The sequence below is a fragment of the Enhydra lutris genome, unplaced genomic scaffold, assembly GCF_002288905.1.
Source record: "Enhydra lutris kenyoni isolate GAN:26980312 unplaced genomic scaffold, ASM228890v2 scaffoldscaffold57, whole genome shotgun sequence".
NCBI lineage: Eukaryota > Metazoa > Chordata > Mammalia > Carnivora > Mustelidae > Enhydra > Enhydra lutris.
In genome coordinates this window covers 230,727-250,439 of record NW_019154141.1, presented here as the reverse complement: position 1 = coordinate 250,439, position 19,713 = coordinate 230,727, and the positions used below count along the sequence as shown (strand labels likewise).

The window sequence follows — 19,713 nt, the reverse complement described above, 5'->3', positions numbered from 1 at the left end:
TGTCATCTCCGGCTACAATGCCACTGTCTTCGCTTATGGCCCCACAGGTCAGGGAGGGGCCAAGACCGTGGGATGGGACGGTATGCCCCATTTGTCCCCCTGGAGCAACAGGCCCCTGACCCTCCATCAGAGAACTGCTCTGGCCCCAGCTGAGGCCAGAATCAAGCGTGTATCTGATCCCAACGCCCGCAGGGTCCTCTGGCCCCAGAGGCCCCATCACCAGCCAAGAACGCCATCCTCCCTGCCCCCTCCCTCCTTGGCCATTTGGGAAGTACACAGCCTTGAGGCCAGACCTAGGTGTGCCAGGAGCTCCTGTCCAGCAAAGCCGCGATTCTCGCTCCCACCCTGCTCACCCCCCACCGTGTTCTGCCCCAGGCTGTGGGAAAACCTACACCATGCTGGGCACAGACCATGAGCCTGTCATCTCCGGCTACAATGCCACTGTCTTCGCTTATGGCCCCACAGGTCAGGGAGGGGCCAAGACCGTGGGATGGGACGGTATGCCCCATTTGTCCCCCTGGAGCAACAGGCCCCTGACCCTCCATCAGAGAACTGCTCTGGCCCCAGCTGAGGCCAGAATCAAGCGTGTATCTGATCCCAACGCCCGCAGGGTCCTCTGGCCCCAGAGGCCCCATCACCAGCCAAGAACGCCATCCTCCCTGCCCCCTCCCTCCTTGGCCATTTGGGAAGTACACAGCCTTGAGGCCAGACCTAGGTGTGCCAGGAGCTCCTGTCCAGCAAAGCCGCGATTCTCGCTCCCACCCTGCTCACCCCCCACCGTGTTCTGCCCCAGGCTGTGGGAAAACCTACACCATGCTGGGCACAGACCATGAGCCTGGCATCTACGTTCGGACCCTCAATGACCTCTTCCGTGCCATTGAGGAGACCAGCAACGACATGGAGTATGAGGTGTCCATGTCCTACCTGGAGGTGAGCCTCCCCTGACCGCAGCGTAGGCAAGAAGCCCCTGGGACAGCCGCACACACGCCGTTGGTCCCACTCTACAAAAATCTGAGGCTCAGAGAGGTTACACTAGGTCAACATCACACAGTAAGTGAGGGGGCAGGGATTCAAACTCAGGACCCCAGACCTCGAAAGCCAAGCCCTGCCTATTTTGCCACACTTCAAAGTACACTTGACCTTGAGCAAAGACCTCGGCCACCCTGCCAAACGGCTCAGCACCTAGCTATCCTCAAGGGCCCCTTCCTGAAAGCTGTGTCTGCCCTGCCCCGCCACCTCCAGGCACTCTGTGGGCACGGGTACAGGTAAGACCCGCATGCGTGCACAGGCCTGAACCTGCCAGCCTTTGATCCCCAGCCTCAGCGCCCAGCGCCCACCCCGTGGGGTTGCTCCCGCCAGGCAGCGAGGAGGCATCGGCAGTAGGAGCGTGCAGAGGCCGGAAGAGGCAGAAGAGCCAGTGGGCTGCATATGCCACCTGGCTCCTGGCTGCCCCCGCTCCATGCGGGAGCTGATAATCTCCTGGGTGGCAGCTCAGGAAGGGCAGTGAGGCGTTACCGCTAGCCACACTGCTGCGGCCAGCACGGCATTGACTCGGCCAGCAAGATGCCCTTGTGGGGGGCGGTGTAGCGTAACGGTTGCCTAGCAACAAGCACGGCTGGCCATCCGTCAGGTCCCTATCTCCTGCCCAGTGCCCAGCCCTCCTGCAAAGGGATCCCACTTGGTTCCGAAGCTTTCTGTATCCCAAGTTCTGGCAGCCCAGTGTTTCCCTGTGGATGCTGAAGCCCCATTACCCCCACCCAATAGAAAGGAGGGGGTCTTTCTCCTTAACCAGAGTTTCCCTGAGAGGATTCTGGAGCTCCCAGGCTGGAGCTCAGAATGTGGGAGCTCCTGTCCCCGTCTTGCTTGGGAGGGATGGGGAATCTGGTCGCTGTCTGGACCTCCTGCCCTTAATCTCCCCATCACACCTGTCCCCTGCCCCTCCCCCAATGGCACCATCAGATCTACAATGAGATGATCCGGGACCTGCTGAACCCTGCCCTGGGGTACCTAGAGCTGAGGGAGGACTCCAAAGGGGTGATCCAGGTGGCTGGAATCACCGAGGTCTCCACCATCAACGCCAAAGAGGCAAGTCTTGCACAGCCAGTGGGGCAGTGGAGAGGACCGTTCGCCCCTGTGGGGCAGGAGGGGACAGAGGATGGCAGGCAGGGAGCCGCTGCCCGCTCGGCTGGGGCTAGAGCTGGGACAGACACAGAGAGTCCCGTATCCAAGCAGGGGGCTCTCACCTGTCTCCATGCCCCTGGCTGCGCTCACCTTGGGGGGACGAATGAGACAACCGGCCTCCAGACTGCCCCTCACTCTGCCCAGGCCCCTTCCCAACCTCCAAGATGTGGGATGTGGGGGCAACCCATGGATCCCCAAGAGAGGCGTCCTTCCCACCCCCCCACCCAGATCATGCAGCTGCTGATGAAGGGCAACCGGCAGAGGACCCAGGAGCCCACGGCTGCCAACCGGACGTCCTCCCGCTCCCACGCCGTGCTCCAGGTGGCCGTGCGCCAGCGCAGCCGGGTCAAGAACATCCTGCAGGAGGTGCGGCAGGGCCGCCTGTTCATGATCGACCTGGCTGGCTCTGAGCGCGCCTCCCAGGTGAGGTCAGCTCCCCCAGCACTGGGGAGAACGGTTTCTGGGGGGTGGGGAGAGCGCAGGGATGCTGACCTCCCCGCGTCTGCAGGAGATCACGGGGGAGGCCATCCTCGGCAGGGTGGGGATGAGGGGGCCCCCCTGGGTCAGGGACTGAGGAGTGTCCCAGAGGAGCATGACGGGAAGAGGGGGTGGGGTATCCCAGCTCTCTGTGGGAAAGGACGTGGGGTGAGGAGTGTTTCTCCGGGAAGGAGATGGGCTGCCCTGGAGGAGGGCCAGGCAGGTGAGAGTGAATGGGCCCAGATGAGGAGCTGGGATGGGGGACACAGACGCCCCCTGACTCGGGGGGGCCCTGCCTACCCCATCGAGGAGAGAGGAAGGCCCATCACCATCTCTCAGAGCATTTGTCCCCAACACTGAGCACTGCTCCCCTGACTCTACGGCCTCGGCCCCAGTGTGTAGGCCCAGGTCCCCCTCCTTCAGGCAAATTGGGAGGTTTCATGGTCCCCCAAGTGATGAGGCCGGGTGATGTCACTGCTAACAAATCCAGGGGACAGGCCAGTGGCCAGAGAGAATTAACAGGGTTTCATGTTCGAGCCTGTGAGACTGGGATTCAGTGGGGTGAGGGGTGTTCAAGAAGCACCCCCCTCTCCCCTGGGAGGGCCTGAGGGCTTCTTGGAGGGACACAGTGGAGCAGCCAGGGAGAGGGGTGTCCCCCGGGGCCCCAGCTTTGGAGGCCCAGGCCCAGGCAGCTCTGAGCAGAGCGTCCTCACCCTTGCCAGTGTCCCTGCAGGCCCAAGGGAAGGAGAGGAGCCCAGCACACTCACACGTGCACGCTAGTGCGCTCCCACACCCTTCTCCCTACACACTCACTCACGCACACATTCTTTCTTCCACACACGCACCACACTCATTGCCACCACACATTCTCTCTCTCTCTCACACACACACACTTTCCTCATATTCTTTCCCTCACATTCTTTCTCTCTTCCCCCGCACCCCGAACACTTCCCACATATTCTCACACACACAGACACACACACACACACACGCACGCACGCACTTCCCTCCTTCCCCTGAAACCCAGGGCACGCTGTGGAGCCACATGCCTGTGCTCACGCCAGCTCTCAGCTGCCAGGGAGGCCTCAACCTCCTTCCACGTCATTCTTGGCGCCGTGGGGCCAGTCCCTGAGGGAGACAAGGGCCAGGCTCTCAGCCCTCCTCAGAAGGAGTCCGCCACTCTCTTCAGAGGCCTTCTGGTCCTCTCACCTTCTCAAATGCCCTGGATGACCCCGGGAGGAGGATGAGCCTCGGCCCTGGGTCACCCCCACGTTTCAGAGCCCGGAGGGAGGGGGAAGGGTTCGTGGCCCAGGGCGGTGGTGAAGCCTGTGCCCTGCCCCACAAGGCCGCTTCTGCCACCGCTCCCCCACCAGACGCAGAACCGCGGGCAGCGCATGAAGGAGGGCGCCCACATCAACCGCTCCCTGCTGGCCCTGGGCAACTGCATCAACGCGCTGAGTGACAAGAGCAGCAACAAGTACATCAACTACCGCGACAGCAAGCTCACCCGGCTGCTGAAGGTAGCCCCGCACCGCCGGGCCCTGCACCCCAGGGGGGCTCCCAGATGGGGCAGATCAAAAGACAGGCCACCAGGGGCGCCTGGGTGGCTCAGTCGGTTCAGCCCATGACCTCGGGGTCCTGGGATCGAGCCCTGCATGGGGCTCCCTGCTCAGTGGGGGGCCTGCTTCTCCCTCTCCCTCAGTCCCTCCCCCCCAACGCCGCTCATGCTCTCTGCCTCCTTCCCTCTCTCTCAAATGAATAAATAAAATCTTTAAAAACACGTACAGACCACCCAGCTACATGAGAATTTCAGATAAACAACAAAATTTGTTTTAGTGTAAGTATGTCCCATGCAACATTTGGGACATACTTACACTAAAAAAAAAAAAAATCATTCATTGTTTATCTGACATTCAGATTTAACTGAGTAACCTGTATTTTACCTGGTGAGCCCAGCCAGAGTGGGCAACAGGGAGGGAAAGGCGCTGCACCTGACCCCCCCTGCCCTGGGGCTGCAGGGCTGAGGGAACTATGAGCCACCTGGGTTTGGAGTTCCGGTGGACATCAGCCTCAGGGCTCACAGTGTCTGCCATTTGCGGTACACCCCTAGCTGGGCCTCACCCAACTAGCTCCTTTCTTCCCGAAGCAACCCCCACACATGGGGTTGCTTCGGGAAGAAAGAAGAAAATACTGTTTCCATTTATGAGCAAACTTCCCAAGGGCCCACGGTAGTAAGTGCTGGAAGACAGAGTCTGTGGTCCGGGATAAGTGCAGTGTCACCCGAGCCCACCCTCAGCTGGCAGCCATCAGTGTGCCCATAAGCTGGGAGGGGGGGACGGTGGCGCAAATGCTGCCATTTTTAAGAGCAAAAGGAATTCAAGTCACTCTGTTGCTAATCGTGGGGGCCGAGGCTTTCTCCCCACTCCCCTCCCCTGCATCCAGGGCTGTTCACATGGAACAAGGGAAGGGGTGGCCACAGGCCACATTCATCCGTCATACAGTGGTCCCCGTTCCCCCATCCCTCACTGCAGCAGTAACGGCAGTGCCATCAGCTTTCAGAAATGGGGAGTCGGGGGGTTACTTGAGATGCCATAGGGCACCTTCCCACCCTGGTTCCCAGCCACCACGGCGGCCGCCTTTCCTCGTTCTCTGGTATGAGAGGAGGGAAAGGGAAAGCCGGGAGCCCCTGGCCGGGATCAGATACTTGAAATATTCAAATGGAAATTTGGAAAAGAAACCACAAGTAGGAAGAAGGAACAGAAGGAGGAGGGATATCTGGACCCAGGGGAGTCCGTGTGATGCTCGACACCAGCACCAGAGTGAATGTGTCTGTGAGTGTGCGCGTGACAGAGCGAGCGAGAGAGCACAGCCTGGTGGGGGGGCAGGGTGCCCGGGAGGTGGTCGCTGGCTGACTGCAGCCCGCCCTCCCCGCCGTCAGGACTCCCTGGGCGGGAACAGCCGCACCGTGATGATCGCCCACATCAGTCCCGCCAGCAGCGCCTTTGAGGAGTCCCGGAATACCCTGACCTATGCCGGCCGGGCCAAGAACATCAAGACCAGGGTGAGGTCCTTTCCTGGGCTGAGACTGAAGTCCCTGGAGGGATCCCTGCCATCCCACACTCCACTCTCTCTGGAGCCAGCCACTATGGCCCTGGCCTCCATCCCCAGACCCATGTCACCCCGGGCCCTTCCCCCCTACTTCGCTCTTCGAGCGAGGCCAGACTCCCCATGCTCCCATCTCGCGGTTTAGGGAAGTGAGGCTGAAGGAAGTGAAGTGACTTCCCAGATGGGCACTGAGAACAGAAGTGGCCCTGGCTGGCTTCCGAGCGCATGTTGTCCCCTTCGGGCAAAGGCGTTAGAGTCCCCATCACCTAATGTAGGAAGCTTCTCTTGACCCGCGTGCGTGCAAGGGTGGGAACAGACACTCACCAGATAGAACTGAGGAACCCTCCCGCAACACTGCACTTTGCCAGCCACTGTCCCCGGGGCTTTGTGTGTTATTCCAGCCCTCCAAGAACTTCATGGGAGCAGGAGACATGTCCTTGAATATTGACAGTTCAGAATGTTGTTAATATTCTGGCAAGTGATGCCAACAGTAGGTGCTGAGGCAGCGAGGAAATGGGGAAGTGGGGGAGGGCTGGTGGGACCTGGTGGAGCTCTTTGGGGACTGTAGGTGTGACTGTGGGACAGTGGGACTCTGAAAGATGGGAAGGACACTCTAGAAGGAGGGGGTAGCAATAAGCGTAGAGGTTTCAAGAGCAGGAAGGAGATGGTATCTGATACAGGTGGGGACAACAGGACAGTTCCTCAACCAGAGCAGAATGTTCCTGGTGGAGTAGTGATGAAATGAAAATTGAGAGGGGCGCCTGGGTGACTCAGTCAGTTAAGCATCCGACTCTTGATTTCAGCTCAGGTCCTGATCTCATGGGTTGTGGGATCGAGCCCCGCCCTGGGCTTCCTGCTCAGCGTGGAGTCTATTTGAGATTCTCTCTCCCTCTCCCTGGGCTCCTCCCTGCGCTCATGCACTCTCTATCTCTAAAATACATAAAATCTTTTTTTAAAAATGAAATTTGAGATAGTGGTGGGCCCAGGCGAAGGAATTAGAACATTTCTCCCGAGCAGTAGGGAGCCACTGAAGGTTGAAGAGCAGAAGCAGCAGCATGTGAGAAGTATGGGTCCAGCAGAGGCATGGAGTGCGATAGGTTTAGGGGCTGGAAGCCAGGAGGACCGTGACTGTCATCTAGGAAGACTAGGGGCAGAAAGAGAAAGAAGACCCTGCAGGCTGGCCCCAGCCTCTGGGGTGACTCTACCTGCTCTGCTCCCATGCTATGCTCCCCACAGGTGAAGCAGAACCTGCTCAATGTCTCCTACCACATCGCCCAGTACACCAGCATCATCGCGGACCTGCGGGGCGAGATCCAGAGGCTCAAGTGCAAGATCGATGAGCAGGGTGGACGGGGCCAGGCCCAGGGCCGGCCGGAGCGGGGTGACATCCGCCACATCCAAGGTGTGTGCGTGGGTCCGTGCTCCTGGGGGCCCATCTCGGGCAGCCCTCCCAGCCTGTCTCAAATTGCTCGGGCATCAGGTGGTGCCGGGTTCAAATCCAGACTTGGGCTTTTTCTGGGCCAGTAGCCTTGGGCTAATCATTCAACCGCTCTGAACCTTCTATTTTTCAAGCGTCGTGTACAACGGTGGTCTGTGTTTCAGAGACTTAACATTAACTAAGAGTCGGTGAGATCACACGAGTGAGAGACATGTGAGCACTTAGCTGTGGGGGGGCACTCTCAGGGCTGTGAGGCTGTGCCCAGCATCACTGGAACGGGTACCATTCTCTTGTAGATTTGTGTATTTGCTATGGATGATTTTCCCACAGATGGCAGTAAAATGTCTAAGGGTCACCTTTTATAGTTGGCATAAAGGTTCTGTAAGGGCTAGTGAATGCCCAGGTCATACAGAGGACCTGGGGATCACCTGTGGACCACACCCAGAAGACTCAGTGTGGAAGTAAGGTGTGGGAGGAAGTAGTAATCTACGAGAACTTTTGGGTGGTTTGGGAAGACAGGGATGAGGGAGGGCCCCATGTAGGCCCAGATTTGCCTGGCCTGACCCTCCCTCCTCCGCTGATTGCCTCTGCCCCCATCCTCTGGGCAGCCGAGGTCCAACTGCACAGTGGGCAGGGTGAGCAGGCCGAGATGGGACAGCTGCGGGAGCAGCTTATCAGCGCTTTCCAGGAGCAGATGGATGTGCGGAGACGCCTGCTGGAGCTGGAGAATCACGCCATGGAGGTCCAGATCGACACCTCCCGCCACCTGCTCACCATTGCTGGGTAAACAGCCCCTGCCCCGGTGCCGTCCAGGTCCTACCCCGGACCTGGACAGAGGGTTTGGGAGCTGTAGCAACACACTGTGCCCCTGTGGTCTGACTCCTCTGTCTCCCTGGGGTGGGCTCACGACAGCTGGGAGCACGAGAAGTCCCGCAGGGCACTCAAATGGCGGGAGGAGCAGCGGAAGGAATCCTACACCAAGGACGACAGCGAGAAGGACTCTGACACGGGCGATGACCAGCCGGACACCCTGGAGCCCCCAGAGGTGGCCTCAGCCCGGGAGAGCATTGCCACCCTGGTTGGGGAGCAGAAGAAGCTGCGGAAGCAGAAGGTGCCTGGGTCTGGGGGCAGGGGGGCAGTTTCAGAAGGGGCTGGGGGTACGGTGCAGGAGGGCTCAGCCCTGGGAGCTCAGGCCTCAGATCTTCTGTGACCTCGCCCAATTCCCTCTTCGTGGTTCGCTTAGTCATCTCTGAAATGGGAGTAGTCGTGGTGTGGTCCTTCGTGGGGTTGTTGGGGACATTAAATCAATGCCTTTTGCTTACCAAGGATTCAAATAATGGTGGTCAGTATTTTAATTAGGGCTTTGCAGATCAGGGGTCTTGTCCTGCTCTGGAGCGTACACCCAGACCAGGGCTTCAGGGAGCGGTGATGAGCCCTGAGGGCATCAGATGGGCTGGAGTGGGGCAGATACCCACAGAGCTGATTGCAGGGGTAGGCTGTGGCCAGGGTGGCAAAGAAGGTGGGCACGGAGGGGTCACTTAGGAGCAGCCTCTGGTTTCAAGGCCCAAGACACAGCTTCGAGGGTTAGCCCCAGAACGGGGCTTCTGGAAGGGCGCGGACGGCTAGGGGGATGGGTTTGGGGGTGCAGGACCTGCCCCTCGCCGGGGGCTGACCCCCAGCCGCCCACAGCTGGCGCTGGAGCAGCGCTGCCGGGAGCTGCGCCTGCGCGGCCGGCGCCTGGAGGAGACGCTGCCGCGGCGCATTGGCTCGGAGGAGCAGCGAGAGGTGCTCAGCCTGCTGTGCCGCGTGCACGAGCTCGAGGTGGAGAACACCGAGATGCAGTCGCACGCGCTGCTCCGGGACGGCGCGCTCCGCCACCGCCGCGAGGCCGTGCGCCGCCTGGAGCAGCACCGCAGCCTCTGCGACGAGATCATCCAAGGCCAGCGGCAGATCATTGAGGGTAGGCCCCGTGCGTCCGAGACCCCAGGGACCCCCTCTACCCGAGGAGCCTCCCAGGGCACGCCCTGAGCCCTGCCCCTGCCCCGGCAGACTACAACCTGGCCGTCCCGCAGCACCTGGAGGAGCTGTACGAGGTGTACCTACGGGAGCTGGAGGAGGGCAGCCTGGAGCGGGCCACCATCATGGACCGGGTGGCCTCCAGGGCCCTGCAGGTGGGAGTGCGGGCAAAAGCCTGGGCCTGGGCAGGAGCACCTGTACTGATGGAGGGATTGATGCCCCAGGCAAAACCTGCGGGTAGCTGGGGTGGGGATGGGACCAGGCTGGCGGGCACCCCAAAGAGCTAGCTCCCCTTCCTTCTTATCCCACCGGAAGCTTTGCCTTGCCTGAGTAAGGTGCCCATCCTAGGGCATTCTTCTCTGGCACTGGTCCTCACCCAGAGTCTGAAGGTCAGGGTTGGCTATCTGAGCTATCCTAAATGGTCCCAGATGCCCTCCCAGGAGACCAGGCCATCCAGCAGTGCCACTGGGGATGCCTAGCAGACCACAGTTTATCCCTCGTGAGCCGGAGCGCAAGCCCACTGCTCTCTCCAAACTCCTAAGCCAGGTTACAGCCCTGGTCACCTGGTGTGCCTGTCACCCCGTGCTGTGCCCTGCTCCGGTCCAGGACCAAGTCTTCTGACCGCCCTTCCCCCGCCCCCTTCCCTCCCCAGGACAGCTCCTTGCCCAAAATTACCCCAGCAGGAACCGCGCTGACACCGGAGTCTGACCCAGAGAGTGTGAAGACTCCGAGTTCTGAGGTTCAGCGCCTGCAGACTGGCGTCCTCCCCCGGCTCGGCATGGACAGGTGAGGCCAGAGACCACCTCCAGCCGGTCCTGCCAGCCTGAGCCACCACCTGCTGGGCCGTATCCCAGGGATGCCAACCCAGACTCGGTCCCTTGGGGAAGATGGGGCAGGAACGAGAAAGGGAGGTGGTGGCACAAGTCTGGAGCCAGGACGCCTGGGTTCTCCCTTCACACAAATAGCTCTCCCCTGGGGTGGAGCCAGGACCTCAATGGGACCAGCCAGGTCAATAGCCACCCACCCTCCTCTGCCAACCTCAGTGAAGCCAACCGCGTGTTCAAAGTCAGTCCCCGGGCCTGGCAGGTGAAGAGCTCCTCTGTGCCCACCCCGCCCCCCATCCAGATCGGTGGTCTGGTGACCCAGGAGGTGAGTACTGAGCACCCCTGACCCCCAGGTTCCACAACTGGGGGGGGTGGTTGTGGCAGGGACACAGGGTACACACCCAAGGGTTGGGATGGAGGATCTCAAAATGACCCTCACCCCTGAGGTCCCGCTGTCTCTGCTGAAGAAGACAAGGGGTCCCTGCTGGGTCTAAGGCCTTTCTCTTCTCAACCACCTCCCCCATAGGCCCCCACCCAGGACAGCCTGGTCAGCCCGAGCAGCCGGATCAACTCTTCCCCCGACAGCAGTGAGAATCTGTCGGAGATCCCCTTGTCCTGCAAAGGTGTGCCCCCTGCCATTCCTGTCAGTGTGAGCCCGGCATCATCTAAACCGTTCGGGTCACCCAGCCCTCCTGCACTGCTGACTGCGCCCACGCCTTGGGTGTGACCCAGTCTGGAAAGAGGCTCCCGTGCCCAGAGGGGATTAACCTCCTGCTCAAGGACACACGGAGCACTGAGGGCACAATCAGAAGTCAGAATGGGGCGTACGTGACAGTTAGGATCCTGCCCCCCTCTTCCCACCCAGCAATAATTCTAAGAGCAAATACAGGTAGGATCCCTACCCCCTAAGCCCATTTTCTCGATTAATCCTCACAGCAGCCCTGTGGGGTTAGTTTCGCCTCCCCACATTCACAGATGAAGGTAAGGGTCCAAAATGTGCCCCAAGTCTCTTGAATAGCAAGCAAGTGGGATCGCCGGAATCAGGACCCAGGCCCTCTGGATCTGCTCACGTCCTGCCTTGGCAGGAGAAGGGGTGTGGGAGGCGGGAGGTTATGCGGTCTGGAGCTCAGGTTGGGCGCTCCTTCTGTCGCGCTCCAGAGAGGAAGGAGATTCTGACCGGTACCAAGTGCATCTCCGTGAAGGCTGCTCGGCGCCGCTCTCGGGCTTTGGGCCCCGAGGGGCGCCACCTGCTGGCACCTGCCGGGGAGCGCAGGAGCCTGTCCCCACCCTCGCCCACCGAGGCTGAGGAGTCGCCACCCGGCCCGCTGGCCTGCAAGCGGCCGCCCAGCCCCACGCTGCAGCACGCTGCCAGTGAGGACAACCTGTCAAGCAGCACAGGCGAGGCCCCATCCCAGGCAGTCGGGCACAGTGGTGATGGCACCGGGCCCTGGATGCGTGGGCAGAAGAAGAGCCCGGGCAAGAAACGGGAGGAGTCACTAGAGGCCAAGAGGAGGAAGCGGCGGTCCCGGTCCTTTGAGGTCACGGGGCAAGGGGTGAGACAAAAGACAAGGGATGCGGTGTCTGCATCCTTTCGCTGTGGATGGGGGCCTGGGGGCTCCTGCACCACCCTCCATGCCTCTGTCTCCCAGGCTGGCATAGGGGGTAAAGGGGGCTGGCATATAGGGCAGACCCCTGTAGCAATACCATACAGCTCTGACTCACCTCTCTGTTCTCCAACCAACACAGCTCTCCCGCCCCAAGACACACCTCCTGGGGGCCCGTCCCACGGAGAGCATCTCGGACCATAGGGTGCCAGCGTGCGGACACCCAGCACCTGGTATCCGGCATCCGGGGAAGGTCATGCTGCCTTTGGCCAAGGTCAAACTCCCTCCAAGCCAGAGCACAGGTCAGTACCAGCAAGGGAGGGAATGGGAAAGGCGGCGGCCTTGGCCAGCCCAGGGAGGAGGCATGTTGAGCTCCCTACACCGAGGGCCACCCATTGCTGGAAACCAGGTTCTCACAGAATATTTGTGGGACTGGCATCTTGGGGTCGTGCCCCTAGGGAGTTCAAGGCCACTGGGTGACCAGAGAGGGAATAAGGAATTTCTAAACCCCTGCCCCTGCCCTTCCCCTGTCGCAGGTCCTGGGGACTCCTCACTCCTCACTGTTCCCTCCAACGCAGCTGGCATTTCCCGACGGGCTGCCCGGGGGCCCCGCCTGGCTCACGGCACAAGCACCCAGGGCAAAGACGGATGTTTCCGGCATACCTGAGGGGTATGGAACAGCCCTCCTGCCCCCAAGACTGGATGGGGTGGAGCCGAAAATGGGAGATGGCGGCTGGGTAGATGGGGGTCCCCTGCTCCTGCGAGCAGGAGCTCAGGAACTCAGAAGGCTGGGGATCCTGAGACCCAGGAATTATGAGGGTGTCTGCCCAGCACCTCCGTGCTTTCAGTGCCACTGGGAACGGGAGGCGAACTCAGGAGGCATGGCCAGAATGACGGGACTTCCTGGCCTCCCAGCTCTGGATAGAACCCTGTTGCCAAAACCCCATAGAGACCTGTGGCCGGACTCAGCCTTGGAGATGGGAGGGGTAAGGGAGCTGTTTGTGGGATGGGGCCCCTGGGCCCAGAGCTGGAGCAAGGAAGGCATCCTGGATGGCTGGGGAAGGAGCGGACAGTCACTTGGCACATACTGTGGCTGGGGCAGAGGAGGGAATCTGGTTTTGTTACTTGGCAGTGTAACAATAAAATCCCATGTGGGTCTTGATGGTTCTGTTGGAAATGAGACCTTGTATGGAATGTGGAGCGGCCATGACTGATTAAGAGGCAACCCAACGCCATCCTCCTCCCTCCCCGACACCCCATCTCCCTCTGGCTGGTTACACAGATACCTGAACACCTGGGGGAAAGGGGCTCTTCTCTACACTGTGCCCAGGAAAGGTGGGCCCGACAAGGTCCATTCATGCCTTGTCCCACCAGCCTTCACACCTGCCTCAGCCCCCTCCCATGAGAGCTCAGAGACCTCGGGAGGCTCAAACCATAGAAAGCCTAATTACCCGAATGGGCGTGGGACGGTGGTCCCCTCTGGAAGTCAGGGCTCAGAAAGTGCCCAGCTAAGTAAGCCTCTTGGCTTCAAGGTAGGAAAACTCCGGCAAGGGGTCCTGGGGTCCTCCAGTTTTCCCAGGCTGGCCCATTAGGTTGCTCTTACCTGCCGTGTTCCATGTGGGGGGTGGGGGACCCTCAGGAAAAGCTAATGAAAGATAAGGGACCCCCACACCTGTGGGACCCTCCTGGGGCTGTTTTAACCTGGGAGCTGGGTGGTTCAATCATCCCCTTGGCTCTCTGAGCATCGCTTTATTCCAAGAGCGCTGCCTTCAAGACAGCTGCGAAACCAGCTCCTGAAACCAGGCACCTGCTCGACCACCCCTCCCCTGGCCTCCACCCCAGCTCCAAGACCACCAGCACCTGACCACCCCGGGGGGCCAGGGTCGCCCCTCCATTCATCACACACACACACACACCCCAGACCCCGGGGGCGGAGGCACCAATGCCAGGTCTCTGTTTCCCACTGCGGCGGGGTCCCAGCCCCGCGCGCTTGGCTACTTGGGGGTCCGGATGAGGGTGTGGTAGACGGGCTTGACGATGAGGTGCAGGTGCAGGGCGTTCTCCACCAGGTACTCCGAGTTGCGCCGCTGCAGGTCCGCCTGCGCCAGGAAGTCGCCCGCCTCCTCGCTGCTCTGGTGGAAGCTGTAGGCGTGGCGGACCAGCAGGCGGCCGTGCTGCCGCGCCCCTACCAGCACCGTCTTCTGGAAGCTCACGCCCGCCGCGTCGCCCCCGCTGCTGGCCGGCGTGACCACCAGGCGCGGCCGTCCATCCTCAGGGCGCGCGGCGGGCAGCGCGGTGCCCGCCGTGTCCGCGTAGACGGGCCGCAGGCTGACGGGCAGCCAGCGCGGGGAGAAGAGCACGTTCCACGTGACCCGGCGGCCCGCGTCGTGGCCGCTGGGGCCCAGCTGCGTCTGGAAGCTGGTGCTGCGGTCGTCGCGGGCCGGGTTGTTGATGACCCACGGGGCGCCCCAGGCGGGCGCGAGGTAGTTGCGGGGAAGGAAGGCACTGCCGTTGACGTCGAAGAACTTGGCGAAGTGCAGCGGCGAGGCGGCGTGGAACTGGTAGGCCTGCAGCAGCAGGTCGGCCACCGCCTCGCCGTGGCGCGCCAGGGCGGCCGAGCGCGCCTGCAGCTGGAACAGCTGCGCCGGGGGGATCATGGGGTAGCGGATGGCCCGCAGCGCGCGCTCGGCCACGGCGGGGGACGGCCGGGTGCGGCCCAGCCACGCCTCGAGCGCGTGGAACAGCTCCAGCTCGTCCTGCAGCACCAGGTCCGAGCGCGGCAGGAGCTGCGCCAGGAGCTCGGGGCTCACGGCGCCCCACTCGGCGCTCGCCGCCACCGCTGACAGGTTCCAGGCCAGGAACTGCAGGCAGCTCTGGCGCAGGGCCTCATCCCCGGTGCTCACCGCGTAGTGGTACCAGCCCACCGCTGGGCCCGCGCCGCCGGCTAGATGCGCGCGCATGTAGTCGGCCACGCCGCGCTGCAGGGAGGCCACGCCGTACTTGGTGGCCAGCCTGTGCAGGGGAATGGCCTGGGCCAGCAGCACCGTCAGCTCCCCGCAGTAGAGGTACCTGCGGGACGGGTGCGCAGAGATGGGGCGGGGTCAGCTGTGCCATCCCCCCACCCCCGCAACACACACACACACACACACACACACACACACACACACACAAAACCCAGAGGGGACCAGGCCTTGGGTGGAGAGCACTGTGGTCGGGGATGCATGCGGAGCAGTGGGCCCTGAGGCTTCCTGTCTTCGTCTCAGGGACCGTTTCTCATAGGCACTGGAAACAGCATGTTACTGAGCATCTACTAGAATCGGAGCTTTGGGCTGCCAGATGAAGGAGGCTCCTGCCCTCATGGGCTTTACAACCCAGGCTCTGATCCGTACCCTACTTGCAAGTAGGCAAGTTGTTTAACTTCACCGAAGCTTATGCTAATCATCTGGGAAAGGGGGTAACAGGGTCACTGTGACAGGTGGGGGAGAATGAACTGATCTCGCCACGAAGCAGGCCATCGACACAGGGTAATTCCCTCCACGCCCTCCTCTTCTCGCCAGCTCATCTTTCTCACTGGATCTTGTCCGTTGTGGGTTTTGCTCACTCACTGCCCATTCCCATCTGCTCCCATCCCTGCACTCACGCTTCCTGCCAGGCCCCCACAGGCACACGCTCCCTGGGGGTGTGCCAAGAGCGTCCCATAGTGGCACCAACACCCACGTCTCCCCTTGCCCCAGCATTTTAGCCCCACTATTTGCCTCTGGCAATAAGAGATGGTTCTCAGCCTCTCTTAGAGTGGGCATGGCCATGTGACTAAATTCTAACCATCTGATGTCAGCAGAGGCACCCTGTGGGGTTGAGGGAAGGCTACTTCCATAGATCTGACTAGTGGTGAGAAGACCCCGTGCTCTTCTGTGTTAACCCTCTTCCTACTGCCTGGAATTCTGAAGCCATCTCGTCTATACCATTAAAACACGGGCACCTGGGTGGCTCAGCCAGTTAAGCATCTGCCCGGGGCTCAGGTCACAACCCCAGGGTCTGGGGATGGAGCCCATGTCCGGCTCCCTGCTCAGCGGGGATCCTGCTTCTCTCTCTGCCCCTCCCTCCTGATCTGCTTCCTCTCTCTCAAATAAATACATAAAAGTATTTAATAAATGAATAAACCATCGAAACAGGGCTCCTTTCTCTGACGATAGTGTGAATGGTGCCCCCTGTGCAGCCCATCGGCTGGGAGCAGGGGATGAGAGAGAGAGCTGCCTTACCCCCACCCGGCCCTGAGGTTCAGAAACCTGGCCAGACACGAAAGCCACAGGGAGGCATTAAAATAAAAAATTAATCATTAACTAATTAAAAAACCAAATCACTGCAGGGCCCAACCTGATGGGCCTGATGCTAACGATGCAGAACGGGGTCCGGGAATCTGCATTTTTGAAAAGCGCTTAAGCCCAGGTTTGGAAACAGCTCTGAGAGCATCAAAGGCCCCAGGGCTCACAGGCGAGGGCAGGGAGTCCCGCTGCGTCTCACAGGAGAAGGCAGCAGGAGGAGGGATGGTTATAAGGTCGTGGGTCCGTCATCCCGATGAGGTCGGGGGGATGGACATGATGTGAGCAGAGAAGCCAGGGTCTCAGAAAGGGAGGAAGGCTCCCCGCACCCCTGCCCACCTGATGAACTTGTCGAAGACTGCGGCACAGTCCCGGGGCTCCTGGAGCACCAGCTCGCTCTGGTTGCTCAGCAGCTCCCGGAACAGCTCGCTGTGCAGGCCCAGCAGCAGGCGGTGCGTGTGGAAGACCCGGACCTCATCGGTGCCCGCCGCCTGCACCCGTAGGACCACGTCGCTGGCGTTGCCCTGCCGTAGCAGCTCCTGCAGGCGCTGGAGGAGCGTCTGGGAGTGGTTGATGGGGGTGCCTGTGGACTCGCTGCCCACGTCGGCTCTCTGAGCTGCAGCAGGAAGGGACATGGCCTGGCTGAGGAGGGCCCTGGGTTGGGGGTGCCAGCCAGGGGTGCGGAGGGACCAGCAGGAGATGCGCGTACTCGGGCGCAGGCCTGGGGAGGCCGCGTGCCTGCCTGTCTGTGCCCGTGGGGCACGCGGAGGCGTGCATGTGTGCACAAGCTCTTCCCAGGTGGGGAATCTTGTCAGCCTGACCCTGAGCAGCCCCCCGAGAGGATGCTCTTGTAAGGGGAGTAGCTTCCTGGCGAGAAGAGATCGTGAAGCAGTGTGGGACAGAATGCCCAGAACTGGTGTCCATGACGCCGAAGCACCAGGCGAGGGCTGTGGCCCCCGTTCCTCTCACTTGCCGAGAACAGCACCCACCAGCTCCTTTGATGGGCATCAAGTGCACAGATAAGCACCCTAGTCTGGGATCATGATGAATAAGGGATGTGATAGGACAGGGCTACTTGAGGGGCAGAAATCAGGGATGGCTCTCTGAGAAAGTGACAGGAAGGAGCCAGCCAGAGGACAAGAGCCAGCCCTGTACAGGCCCTTGAAAAGGATGGGTTGGCGGTGCTGAGGCATTGAGAAGGCTGGGGGGGCCAGAGCACTGAGTGAGGGTGGGGGCGAGGCAGAGGGGGAAAGGAGGCCGCAGGCAGGAGGGGAAGCTGCTTCCAGGCCCAGCTGCCCTCCTGGGTCCTGACCTCTGAGACTGAGGTCCACTGGCAGCAGGGGGCGGGCAGGGGACCAGGGAAAACACCGAGGGTGAGCTGGTGCTGGAAGGGGCCTCCCAGGGCACCTGTGTGTCAAGACTGGGCCCTTCTGTTGCGTTTCTAGGGACACCGTGAGGGTCAGATGGGGACATGCGCTCCGTTACAGAAAACTCGGGGACAGAAAAGGCTGCCAGCAGCTTCCCCAAACAGAGAACAGTGTGAGGAACCTCGGAGGGAGATAAGGTGGGTGTCTGACAGCAGTCCGTGAACTCCTGTCCCAACACACACGCGCGTGCACGCACACACGCCCATGTGGAAGAGCCCAGCATCCGTGTGTAAGAGACAGGGAGACGGAGGGAGATGGGGAAGGTCGGAGGTGGGTGGGCCGCTAATTTCCCAGCTCCGCCTCCCCCAGCTGTCACTTGACCGCATTCCTCCTGGCCACCTGGGCCCCCGCTGTCCGCTGTCCGGGACAATGGACGCTAGAAAGGTCTTCTTGTCTGCAAGAGCCACGCCTGCCTCCCAGCCCTTCTTCCCTCTGAGGCAGGCGTGGAGCTGGACACCGCCCCCTCCCGGCCTGGTGCAGCTAGGGCCCAAGGGACCTGCCTCTCTTCCCGGCCCTCCCCACCCCCCCCAACCCACTGCCCACTCACCTGCTCGAGTGGCCAGACCCACCAAGGTCAGGATGGCCCAGAAGCTGGCCCAGGACCCAGGCTTGGCAGAGCCCAGGCGAAGCATCTTTGTGCCCCGCCCCTGAGCTCCCTGGAAAGACAGTGAAGCCCAGACCACGGGTGCTCACATCCCTCCTCCTTATATAGGGTTCAGCACAAGGGGATGGTACCCCCCTTCCCGACCAGCTTCCCTCCCCCCACCCAGTCTCTGCTGAGGATTGGTGGAAACTGGCCCCAGCTGTTGCCCAGGCAACCACTTAAGCCAGAGAGTGGCAGCCTGGGGCTATTGTGCTGCCACGGGCCCCCGAGGGGGACAGATCCGGCACCCTCCCCCACGTCTTCCACCACCCAGCAAAGCGAGTCATTTCTCTCCTGGGAGGCTTTAGGCTCTCCACAGGGCCGGCCGGGGGCTCCAGGACCTCTGGCAGCTGCTAGCCCGGAGGGTCCCCTGTCCCCTCCCCAACCCCCAGGCACGGTCTCCGTCCTGGCACAAAGTTCTCTTGTCAGCATCTTGGCTAAAGCGCCATGGCGAGCAGGCTGCAGAGGAAGGGCCTGGAAGAGGAGAGGGAAGCAGCGGCTCAGGCCCCCATCCCTCCCCTTCTTGCATTTTTGGGCTGGGTTAGCTCCGCAGAGAGCAGGGCGAGGGTCTTGAATAGGGGCTCATGGGATCACCGCGTCACTTTTGTGTTCCTTGTCAAAGCCTGTTCCTGGCCTGCTCGGGAGGGTGATGGGCCTTTAGAGAGGTCCCCTGGGGACTGTGACCATCATCCCTCAGGATCAAGGTGAATCAAGATGGCAGGGCTGAGCCCAGAGCAGGGATCCACTGCCCCCCGCTCCTTTGCATGTGAGGCCCTCCACCCAGAGCAGGGCTGGCCCCCTTGCAAGAGGCCAGCCCTCAGCAGACAGCCTACCCCCCTGCCCAACTGGCACAAATCTGGGCTCGGGGACTAAAGATGCTGAGGTGGGCACCTGGCTTCCCTGTCACTTCCTTCAACTCGCTTTTCCGAGGGCCTCAGTCTCTAGGCATACCTCTCAGAAGGCTTCTTTTATCAGCTTCTAACTCCCAGATGTAAAGTTTCCCTTCCCAGAATCTCAGGGAGACGCACAGCAGAGCTGGCATCCCACCCCAACTGTAGGAGAAATCGAGGCAGATAGCTAGGTCACTGTCTTGTTAGGTCCGTGCAGAGGAGTGCTCTTCTAAATCCAAAGGAATAGAGAGAGGAAGGCGGGGTCTAGGGGAGTGGGTGGGTCCGTGTGCTCTGTTGAGGCCTCACCTTTTGGGGGAGCAAGTGGGGCCTGGCCCATGTCTTCCTGGGACTGACTCCTTTAAGCTGGATGGATGGACCAATGGATGGAGAGATCCAGCTCAGTTTCCCCGGAGGCGGGGTCCTTGATGGGATGGAGCCTGCCCTCCCACGCTCTCTGTGTCCCAGACACCAGCTCCATGCATTGATTTCTGCTCCCTGCTGACACAGAGACACCGACAGCTCCACCCCCTCTCCAGAGCTGCAGAGAGAGCAAGAACTGGGTCTGGCACCTGCCTCATCCGGGTTGGCAGAGATGGAATTCTCCAGCCCAGCGGAAATCCCTCCCGGCTGCCCTGACCTTCACGCCTGGCTCCCCTCGTCCAGATCCACCATCCCTTGGCTGCCTGCCTGCCCTTCCCATGGACTGTACCACCTCCCCAGCCCGGCCCAGCAAGACAGAGCCTCAGTGTGATGGGGTTCCGGGCCCCCAAGAGCTCCCCTGTTCCCAAG

The 19,713-nt window shown here is 61.2% G+C and overlaps 2 protein-coding genes across 2 annotated transcripts in view; one reads left to right on the top strand and one right to left on the bottom strand.

Moving 5' to 3' along the window:
* LOC111158147 (kinesin family member 19) overlaps window positions 1-12,799 on the top strand; it is a 25,798-nt gene extending 12,999 nt beyond the window's left edge. The window contains exons 4-21 of the mRNA XM_022520031.1: window position 1; window positions 409-465; window positions 794-930; window positions 1,960-2,085; window positions 2,410-2,604; window positions 4,032-4,178; window positions 5,597-5,719; window positions 7,000-7,165; window positions 7,810-7,984; window positions 8,114-8,312; window positions 8,891-9,161; window positions 9,251-9,372; window positions 9,870-10,003; window positions 10,261-10,366; window positions 10,568-10,664; window positions 11,200-11,594; window positions 11,788-11,947; window positions 12,182-12,799. The exon at window position 1 is cut by the window's left edge and continues 51 nt beyond it. Of these exons, the coding sequence (XP_022375739.1) occupies window position 1; window positions 409-465; window positions 794-930; window positions 1,960-2,085; window positions 2,410-2,604; window positions 4,032-4,178; window positions 5,597-5,719; window positions 7,000-7,165; window positions 7,810-7,984; window positions 8,114-8,312; window positions 8,891-9,161; window positions 9,251-9,372; window positions 9,870-10,003; window positions 10,261-10,366; window positions 10,568-10,664; window positions 11,200-11,594; window positions 11,788-11,947; window positions 12,182-12,312 (2,742 nt within the window). The 3' untranslated portion in view covers window positions 12,313-12,799. The remainder of the gene's footprint in view (window positions 2-408; window positions 466-793; window positions 931-1,959; window positions 2,086-2,409; window positions 2,605-4,031; window positions 4,179-5,596; window positions 5,720-6,999; window positions 7,166-7,809; window positions 7,985-8,113; window positions 8,313-8,890; window positions 9,162-9,250; window positions 9,373-9,869; window positions 10,004-10,260; window positions 10,367-10,567; window positions 10,665-11,199; window positions 11,595-11,787; window positions 11,948-12,181) is intronic.
* Window positions 12,800-13,639: 840 nt separating this feature from the next.
* Window positions 13,640-18,023, bottom strand: LOC111158148 (BTB domain containing 17). The gene is made up of 3 exons (XM_022520032.1): window positions 17,939-18,023; window positions 16,304-16,580; window positions 13,640-14,714 (listed from the first exon to the last, which is right to left on the bottom strand). The coding sequence occupies exons 1-3, from the start codon at window positions 18,021-18,023 to the stop codon at window positions 13,640-13,642; spliced, it is 1,437 nt and encodes a 478-aa protein (XP_022375740.1).
* Window positions 18,024-19,713: the final 1,690 nt, after the last annotated feature.